The 10,620-nt window shown below is 40.3% G+C and overlaps 1 protein-coding gene across 2 annotated transcripts; it reads left to right on the top strand.

Moving 5' to 3' along the window:
* The first annotated feature begins 1,218 nt into the window (after positions 1–1,218).
* On the top strand, positions 1,219–2,910 carry Rbmxl1b (Rbmx like 1B). Of its 2 annotated transcripts, NM_001408846.1 has the most exon segments (3): positions 1,219–1,302; positions 1,349–2,605; positions 2,608–2,900. In NM_001408846.1, coding segments are annotated over 2 exon segments (1,176 nt in total). In that variant the 5' UTR covers positions 1,219–1,302; positions 1,349–1,455; the 3' UTR covers positions 2,634–2,900.
* Positions 2,911–10,620: the final 7,710 nt, after the last annotated feature.

The raw sequence follows: 10,620 nt of genomic DNA, 5'->3' as shown, positions 1-10,620 counted from the left end.
TACAAGTTAACAGTTGAAAGAACCAACTTTAAAATTTAATAGCCCTTTTTAGTGTTTTATGTAGTTTTGTTCATTGAAATATCCAGCCATTAAGTAATGAATTGTTCCTGTAATTAAATTACATGTATGCATTGTAAATATAAACTATTACTATACAGCATGTACAGATTTGTAATTCTGAAAATAAACCAGCTATCTAAAAAATTTCGATTAACCTTATGAATGCTATGCTATATTCTCTTTAGAATTCAATTTTACAAAATACAATGCAAATGTAATCATTTGAATGAAAAGTTTTGAGTGGCTATAATTTTTAATTGAATTTTTTAGTTATTTACATTTTAAATGTTAACCCCTTTCCCGTTTTTCCATCCATAAATCCCCTATCCCATATGCCCTCCCCTTCTTCTGTGAAAGTGTTTCCCCACCAATCTACTGACCCATTCCTGCCTCCCAGCTATGACATTCCCCTACACTGGGGAATCGAGCTTTGGCAGGACCAAGGGCTTCTCCTCCCATTGGTGCCCAACAAGGCCATCCTCTATTACATATGTAGCTGGAGCCATAGGTCTGTCCATCTGTACTCTTTGGATGGTGGTTTAGTCCCTAGGAGCTCTGGTTGGTTGGTATTGTTGTTCTTATGGGGTTGCAAGCCCCCTCAGCTCCTTCAATCCTTTCTCTAACTCCTCCAATGGGTACACTGTTCTCTGTTCAACGGTTGGCTACAATCATCAGCCTCTATATTTTTGTCATGCTCTGGCAGAGCCTCTCAGGAGACAGCTATATCAGGCTCCTGTCAGCATGCACTTCTTGGCATCAGCAATAATTTCTGGGTTTGGTGGTCATATGTATATTGGCTGGATCCATATGGGGCAGGCTCTGAATGGCCATTCCTTCAGAATCTGCTACAAACTTTGTCTCCATATTCCCTCCATATCCTCCCCTTTTAAGAAGGAGTAAAGCATTCACACTTTGGTCATCCTTCTACTTGAGCTTCATGTGGTCTGTGGATTGTATCTTGGGTATTCTAAGCTTTTAGACTAATATCCACTTACTAGTGAGTACATACCATGTGTGTTTTTCTGTGCTTGGGTTACCTCACTCAGGGTGATATTTTCTAGTTCCATCCATTTGCCTATGAATTTCATGAAGTCATTGTCTTTAATATCTGAGTTGAGTGGCTATCTTAAGTATGTGGTTTTTTAAAAAAAATTGTGACTCGGCCGGAGTGGCGGCGGCAGACGCGTGTGGCGACCGGCGCGGGAAAGTGGCTTCCTAGTTGGGGGAGCATTAACCCCGTGGGTGCTCGTGTGCAGTAGTCCTAGTGGCTTTTCTGTTCTGTTCTGAGACCCAGCAGCTGTCACCGGTGAGCTACTTGGAAGGCCCGTTTGGCGAGCTTGTAGAGGAGCTTGAGACCTTCACAGTCCCTGCGACTCTTACCAGCGGGAAGGAAAGATGGTTGAAGCAGATCGCCCAGGAAAGCTCTTCATTGGTGGGCTCAATACAGAAACAAATGAGAAAGCCCTGGAAGCAGTATTTGGCAAGTATGGACGGATAGTGGAAATACTTTTGATGAAAGACCGTGAGACCAACAAATCAAGAGGATTTGCTTTTGTTACCTTCGAAAGCCCAGCAGATGCTAAAGATGTAGCTAGAGATATGAATGGAAAGTCTTTGGATGGAAAAGCCATTAAGGTAGAGCAAGCTACCAAACCATCTTTTGAAAGTGGCAGGCGTGGACCACCTCCACCTCCAAGAAGCAGAGGCCCTCCCAGAGGTCTTCGAGGAGGAAGTGGAGGAACTAGGGGACCCCCTTCACGTGGAGGATACATGGATGACGGTGGTTATTCCATGAACTTTAACATGAGTTCTTCCAGGGGACCACTTCCAGTAAAAAGAGGACCACCACCACGAAGCGGGGGTCCCCCTCCTAAGAGATCAACACCTTCAGGACCAGTTCGAAGCAGCAGTGGAATGGGTGGAAGAATGCCAGTGTCCCGTGGAAGAGATAGCTATGGAGGCCCACCAAGAAGGGAACCCCTGCCATCTCGCAGAGATGTTTATTTGTCCCCAAGAGATGATGGATATTCTACAAAAGACAGCTATTCAAGCAGAGATTACCTAAGTTCTCGAGACACCAGAGATTATGCACCACCACCAAGAGATTATACTTACCGCGATTACAGTCATTCCAGTTCCCGAGATGACTATCCGTCAAGAGGCTATGGTGATAGAGATGGATATGGTCGGGATCGTGAGTATTCAGATCATCCAAGTGGCGGTTCCTACAGAGATTCATATGAGAGCTATGGAAATTCGTGCAGTGCGCCCCCTACTCGTGGGCCACCACCATCTTATGGAGGAAGCAGCCGCTATGATGATTACAGCAGCTCACGTGATGGATATGGTGGAAGTCGAGACAGTTACTCAAGCAGCAGAAGTGATCTCTACTCAAGTGACCGTGATCGCGTCGGCAGACAAGAACGAGGGCTTCCCCCATCTATGGAAAGGGGGTACCCTCCTCCACGTGATTTCTACAGCAGTTCAAGCCGTGGAGCACCAAGAGGAGGTGGCCGTGGAGGGAGCAGATCTGATAGGGGGGGGGGGCAGAAGCAGATTCTAGAAACAAATAAGACTTTGGATCAAGGTCTCCATGCAGAGAAACACAAGATGGAAAGTCTCTGTCATAACTATCAAGGACTAATAAGAGAAAAGTTGTGTTACCTTTTTAAATTTTCTGTTTTAAGTCCCCCTTCATTTTTGTGTTCTTGTGAAGAAAAAGTAAAACATGATTAATTTTGATATTATGAATTGCTTTCAACAAGCAAATGTTAAATGTGTAAGACTTGACTTGTACTAGTGTTGTAATTTTCCAAGTAAAAGTGTCCCTAAAGGCAAAAAAAAAAAAAATTGTGAGTTAAGTACTATAAAGTAATTTTAAAAATTATAGCAAAGTGAGGTTCCTTTGTCCAACTTTTAATCTGTGTTTACATCATGTACTTTATGTTATGAAGGCTTAATTTTTTATATTTCTCTATTACATTGTATAAAGTTATGAATGACAATAGGATTAAACATTCTTTTATTTTGAGTGTTTTTATTTATTTTTATTTTTTATTCTTCAATCCTTTTGTAGAGTCCAGTCTTCATCCCCCTCCAGATCTGCCCCTCAACCATTCCCCATCTCATACCTCCTCCATCACCACAACCCCCTGTCTCTAAGACTATGCTACCAGACCACCCAACTCCCTGGGGCCTCAAGTGTCTTGAGGATTAATTCCATCTTCTCTTACTGAGGTCAAACCAGGCAGTCCTCTGCTGTATATGTCTTGGGGGCCTAATATCAGCTGGTGTTTGCTGCCTGGTTGTTGGTCAGTGGCTGAAAGATCACAGGGGTAAGATTAGTTGAGACTGTTGGTCATCCCATGGGACTGCCCTACTTGTCAACTTGTTCCAGCTTTTCCCCAATTTAACTACAGGAGTCACAGGCTTCTGTCCATTGGTTGGGTGTAAATATCTGCACTGACTCTTCCAACTACTTGTTGGGTCTTTCGGAGGGCAGTCTGTTAGGTTTCTGTCTGCAAGCACACCACAGCTTTAGTAACAGTGCCTGGCCCAGGAGCCTCTCCTTGAGCTGGGTCCGATTTAGGCCCGTCAGTGGACATCCTTTCCCTCAGGCTCTTCTCCATTTTTGTCCTTGCAGTTCTTTCAGACAGGAACAATTCTGGGTCAGAGCTTTGACTGTGGAATGGGAAACCTATCCACCACTTGATCTCCTGTCCCTCCACTAGAGATGTACTCGACAAATCCCCCCTCCCCACTGTAGAGCACTTCATCCAAGCTCCCTCCCTTTGGGTCCGAAAGTCTCTCACCTCCCAGGTCTTTGGTACATTCTAGAGGGTTCCTCCACCTCCTATCTCTCCTGAGGTTGCCTGTTCCCATTCTTTCTGCTGGCTTCAGTCCTGTCCTCCCCCCAATACCTGATCAAGATTCCCCGCTTCCCCTCCATCTTCCCTCTTCCACTCAGGTCTCTCCCTCCCTCTGCACCTCGCCTCCAAGATTGCTTTCTTCTCCCTCACAAGTGGGAGCTTGTCTGCTCCTTTGAAGACACCACAGTCTGTAGGCTGTCCAGGAGTTGGTAAGGGACCCTCTCTACTAGTCACAGCTGCTGGAATTGAAACATTCTTGTACACATCCATACCCTAGGGACTTTTTCCCACTCATGGAACAGACCCATGATTCTCCTCGTTTCTTCCACTGTAGCCTTTCTCACGAAGACATGCCACTCATCTCTGTTCCTCAATGACTCGATACTGACTCCAGACTTGCTCTCTACTCAAGACACCACAGCCAACATACACAACCAGGACCTAAGTACGCTACCAGAGTCCTCCTTGCCCTCCTCCATTCTGGTCTAAGTTCTGCCTTTGCTACCCACTTCAGTCTCTGTTCTACTAGAGTAAAGAAGAATCCATATTGGGAGATATATCAACTTGATAAACCATGAAGAACAATTCAAATGAGGTGCTTCCCTATCATTACATTCCAACATTTCACAGAACTAAATGGAGATGCACGAGTCTTTAATAAAATTCTAAAACAAATATTATTCAAAATAGCCAACACTAAACCTAGTTCAATCAATATATTAATAATTGTTTATTATTGACCATGAAGTCTAGCAACTATAACACAAATGGAAGTTAAATGATAATTTCAGACATTATGTCAGTGGTGACAAGTAAAAACCCTATTTTACTTTAATTAAATTGTTTCTGAGGAACTATAAAACACATACCACAGTACTTTCCATCATGGTCATGTTAAGGGGAAGAAGATATTTTTTTAATATGTAATTTTTCTCTAAATTGACAATAAGACACTAGGACTAAAAATGAGAATATATCAGTTCCTCAGTTCCTTTTTCTCCTTTCTGTGCCAACCCATGATTTGTTTGTTTAGTTGGTTTGTTGGTTGGTTGGTTTTTAAAGAATACAGTCCATGACAATGAGAAGGAGTGTCAGTGAGAGCAGAAGGTATTCCTTTATATTTCATTCTGGGTCAGAAATCAGAAAGTCATAGATGCTGCTGCCTGATGATTTCTTCCTGTTCTTTTTATTCAGTCTGAGAGTCCAGCCTAGGGAATTGTTCCATTAGAATCCAAGGTGAAGGGCTGGAGAGAAGGCACAGCAATTAAGAGCACTGACTGCTCTTCCAGGAGTCCTGAGTTCAATTCCCAGCAATCACATGATGGCTCCCAACCATCTGACCATCTGTAATGATATATATACATATATATATATATATATATATATATATATATATATATATATACATATATACATATTCTTCTCTTTCCATTTAAACATCTCTGGAAACATCCTCAGGGATAGAGTCAGAGGTCTGTCTCCTAGGTGTTGTAAATCCAGCTGAAATTTGAAATTCAAGATAGGCTGTCACAAAATACATTCACTGATCCTTCCTCTATTGTGGTCAGGGCTATCTATTCAGGTGATAGAAATAAACTCAACAAGATAGGTGTCCTGGGAATAAATTTTGTTTAAAAGTCATAATGTGATCTAGCAATGGGTTTATGACCTGAAATGAGAAGTTGCAGTATGATAGTAGCCCTTCTGTTAAAAGCAACACAATTTTAAGTTTTTAATTTTCTCTTTATTTTGGGGTAAAAATCATCTTTAAATTAATATGGAGGAATAAATGCCTAAGAATAGCTGTTTACTACATACTTCTCACCCAAATAAAGTATAAGATAAAAAAAAAAACCTTTGGGGTTGACTGATGTCAGCTTGCCTTATTAGTTCGTAGACTTTTTCTACAATCATAGAAGTCAAATCAACAGAAAATTGAGAAGAAAGTAAACCAAAAGATTAAGAAATTACAGAGAAGCAAAGATTAAAACAGAGACTGAAGGAACACCCATTCAGAGCCTGCCCCACATGTGGCCCATACATATACAGCCACCCAATTAGACAAGATGGATGAAGCAAAGAAGTGCAGGCAGACAGGAGCCGGATGTAGATCTCTCCTGAGAGACATAGCCAGAATACAGCAAATACAGAGGCAAATGCCAGCAGCAAACCACTGAACTGAGAACAGGACCCCCATTGAAGGAATCAGAGAAAGAACTGGAAAGCTTGAAGGGGCTTGAGACCCCATATGAACAACAATGCCAAGCAACCAGAGCTTCCAGGGACTAAGCCACTACCTAAAGACTATACATGGACTGACCCTGGGCTCCAACCTCATAGGTAGCAATGAATATCCTAGTAAGAGCACCAGTGGAAGGGGAAGCCCTGGGTCCTGCTAAGACTGAACGTGATTGTTGGGGAGAGGGCTGCAATGGGGGAAGGATGGGGAGGGTAACACCCATAAAGAAGGGGGGGAGGGATTAGGGGGATGTTGACCCGTAAACCGGGAAAGGGACTAACATTCGAAATGTAAATAAAAAATACTCAAGTTATAAAATAAAATAAAATAAAATAGAAAAAAAAGAAATGTAAGTAAAGAAATATTTCTAATAAAAATTTTTAAAAAGAAAAAAAAAAGAAATTACAGAGGCAGATGCTCACAGTCAACCACTGAACTGAAGATAGGGTCCCCAATGGAGGAGTTAGAAGGACCTGAAGGGGCTTGCAACCACATAAGAACAACAAAACCAACCAATCAGAGCTCCCAGGGACTAAACCACCATCCAAAGAGTAAACCTGGACAGACCCATGGTTCCAGTTGCATATGTAGCAGAGGATGGCCTTGTTGGGCACCAATGGGAGGAGAAGCCCTTGGTCCTGCCAAGACTTGATGTCCCCGTGTAGGGGTAATGTCAGGCTGGGGAGGAGGGAAGGAGTATGTAAGTGGATGGTGGAACACCATCATAGAAGCAGGGCAAGGAGGGATGGGATAGGGGGCTTATGAACAGGAAACTGAGAAATGGGATAATATTTGAAATATAAATAAAAAACAAATAAGTTTTAGCCTATGAAGAAATTAGAAAAATTAAGTTCATTATATACAAATTTGCAAATTTACATATATATTCACCAAAATATATGCATAAACCACGTACATGATTGAAAAGAAAAAATATAAGGACATACATATTTCAAGTATGTTGTCCTTATGTATCAATCTGAAACATAGTTATTTACTAAATACATGTTCTGATGTAGTAAATTACTGTGATGATTAATCTCAGTTGTCAACCTTGTAAGATTTGGAGATGACTAAAAGGCAAGCCTCGGTTTGCAAGAATTTTATTGAGTATTTTTGTGCCAATATTCATAAGGGAAATTGGTCTGAAGTTCTCTTTCTTTGTTGGGTCTTTGTGTGGTTTAGGTATAAGAGTAATTGTGGCTTCATAGAAGGAATTCGGTAGTGCCCCATCTGTTTCAATTTTGTGGAATAGTTTGGACAATATTGGTATGAGGTCTTTTATGAAGGTCTGATAGAATTCTGCACTGAACCCGTCTGGACCTGGGCTCTTTTTCATTGGGAGACCTTTAATGACTGCTTCTATTTCTTTAGGAGTTATGGGATTATTTAGATGGTTTATTTGTTCCTGATTTAACTTCGGAACCTGGTATTTGTCTAAGAAATTGTCCAATTTCTTCTACATTTTCCAGTTTTGTTGAATATAGGCTTTTGTAGAAGGATCTGATGATTTTTTTAATTTCTTCAGATTGTGTTGTTATGTCTCCCTTTTCATTTCTGATTTTGTTAATTTGGATACACTCTCTGTGTCCTCTGGTTAACCTGGCTAAGGGCTTATCTATCTTGTTGATTTTCTCAAAGAACCAGCTTTTGTTCTGTTGATTCTTTGTATAGTCCTGTTTGTTTCTACTTGGTTGATTTCAGCTCTGAGTTTGATTATTTCCTGCCTTCTACTCCTCTTGGGTGTATTTATTCCTTTTTGTTCTAGAGCTTTTAGGTGTGCTGTCAAGCTGCTGACATATGTTCTCTCCTGTTTCTTTTTGCAGGCACTCAGAGCTATGAGTTTTCCTCTTAGTACTGCTTTCATTGTGTCCCATGAGTTTGGGAATGTTGTACCTTCATTTTCATTAAATTCTAAGAAGTCTTTAATTTCTTTCTTTATTTCTTCCTTGACCAAGTTGTCATTGAGTAGAGCATTGTACAACTTCCATGTTTATGTGGGCTTTCTCTCATTACTTGTTATTGAAGACCAGTCTTAGTGTGTGGTGATCTGATAGGATGCATGGGATTATTTCTATCTTCCTGTATCTGTTGAGACCTGTTTTGTGACTGATTGCATGGTCAGTTTTGGAGAAGGTTCCATGAGGTGGTAAGAAGAAGGTATATCCTTTTGTTTTACGATGGAATGTTCTATGAATATCTGTTAAATCCTTTAGGTTCATAACTTCTATTAGTTTCTCTATGTCTCTGTTTAATTTCTGTTTCCATTATCTGTCCAGTGATAAGAGTGGGGTGTTGAAATCTCCTACTATTTTCGTGTGAGGTACAATGTGTGCTTTGAACTTTAGTAAGGTTTCTTTTATGAATGTAGATGCCCTTGCATTTGGAGCATAGATATTTAGGATTGAGAGTTCATCTTGGAGGATTTTTCCTTTGATGAATATGAAGTGTCCTTCCTTATATTTTTTAATGACTTTTGGTTGATGGTCAATTTTATTTGATATTAAAATGGAAACTCCACCTTGTTTATTTGGACCATTTGCTTGAGTTGTTTTCCAGCCATTTACTCTGTCTGTCTTTGTTTCTGAGGTGTGTTTCCTGTAGGCAGCAAAATGCTGGGTCCTCTTTACATATCCATTCTGTTAGTCTATATCTTTTTGTTGGGGAATTGAGTCTGTTGATGTTGAGAGATATTAAGGAATAGTGATTGTCCCTTTCTGTTATCTTCATTGTTAGAGGTGGAATTATGTTTGTCTCTCTTTTGGTTTCATTGCAAGGAAATTATATTCTTGCTTTTTGTATCATGTAGTGTCTTTCCTCCTATTGGAGTTTTCCATCTATTATCCTTTGGAGGGCTGGATTTGTAGAAAGATCATCCATCATGATCAAGTAAGCTTCATCCCAGGGATGCAGGGAAGTTTTAATATACGAAAATCCATCAATATAATCCACTATATAAACAAACTCAAAGATAAGAACCACATGGTCATTTCATTAGATGCTGAGAAAGCATTTGACAAAATTCAACACCCCTTCATGATAAAAGTCATGGAAAGATCAGGAATTCAAGGCCCATATCTAAACATAATAGAAGCAATATACAGCAAACCAGTAGCTACCATTAAACTAAATGGAGAGAAACTTGAAGCAATCCCACTAAAACCAGGGACTAGAAAAGGCTGCCCACTCTCTCCCTACTTGTTCAATATAGTACTTGAAGTCCTAGCCAAAGCAATCAGACAATGAAAGGAGGTCAAAGGAATACAAATTGGAAGGGAAGAAATCAAAATATCACTAGTGATCCCAAAAATTCCACCAGAGAACTACTTAACCTGGTAAACAACTTCAGCAAAGTGGCAGGGTACAAAATTAACTCAAACAAATCAGTAGCCTTCCTCTACTCAAAGGCCAAACAGGCTGAGAAAGAAATTAACGAAATGACACCCTTCATGATAGTCCCAAATAATATAAAATATCTCAGTGTGACTTTAACCAAGCAAGTGAAAGATCTGTCTGACAAGAACTTCGAGTCTCTGAAGAAAGAAATTGAGGAATATCTCAGAAGATGGAAAGATCTTCCATGCTCATGGATTGGCAGGATTAATATAGTAAAGATGGCTATTTTGCCAGATGCAATCTACAGATTCAATGCAATCTCCATCAAAATTCCTACTCAAATCTTTATGGAGATAGAAAGAAGAATCACATTTGGAATAACAAAAAACCCAGGATTGTGTAAACTATCCTCAACAATAAAAGAACTTCTGGGGGAAACACCGTCCCTGACTTCAAGCAGTATTAAAGAGCAATAGTCATAAAAACTGTATGGTATTAGTACAGAGACAGGCAGATAGATCAGTAGAACAGAATTGAAGACCTAGAAATGAACCCACACACCTATAGTCACTTGATTATTGATAAAGGAGCTAAAACCATCCAATTGAAGAAGGATAGCATTTTCAACAAATGGTGCTGGTTCAACTGGAGGTTGGCATGTAGAAGAATGCAAATCGATCCACTCTTGTCACCATGTAAAAAGCTTAAGGCCAAGTTGATCAAGGACCTCCACATCAAACCAGATACACTCAAACTAATAGAAGAAAAAGTGGGGAAGAGTCTCAAACACAGGGGCACTGGGGAAAATTTCCTGAACAAAACACCAATGGCTCATGCTCTAAGATCAAGAATGGGACCTCATAAAACTGCAAAGCTTTTGGAAAGCAAAAGACATTGTCATTAGGACAAAATGGCAACCAACAGATTGGAAAAAGATCTTTACAAATCCTACATCTGATAGAGAGCTAATATCCAAAATATACAAAGAAGTCAAGAAGTTAGACTCCAGAGAGTCAAATAATCCTATTAAAAAGGGGGAACAGAGCCAAACAAAACATTCTCAGCTGAGGATAATCAAATGGCCAAATAGCACCTAAAGAAATGTTCAACCTTCTT

This window comes from Rattus norvegicus, chromosome 4, assembly GCF_036323735.1.
Source record: "Rattus norvegicus strain BN/NHsdMcwi chromosome 4, GRCr8, whole genome shotgun sequence".
NCBI classification, from domain to species: domain Eukaryota; kingdom Metazoa; phylum Chordata; class Mammalia; order Rodentia; family Muridae; genus Rattus; species Rattus norvegicus.
Note: the sequence above shows the minus strand (reverse complement) of the source record. Positions and strands in the feature narration are given on the sequence as shown.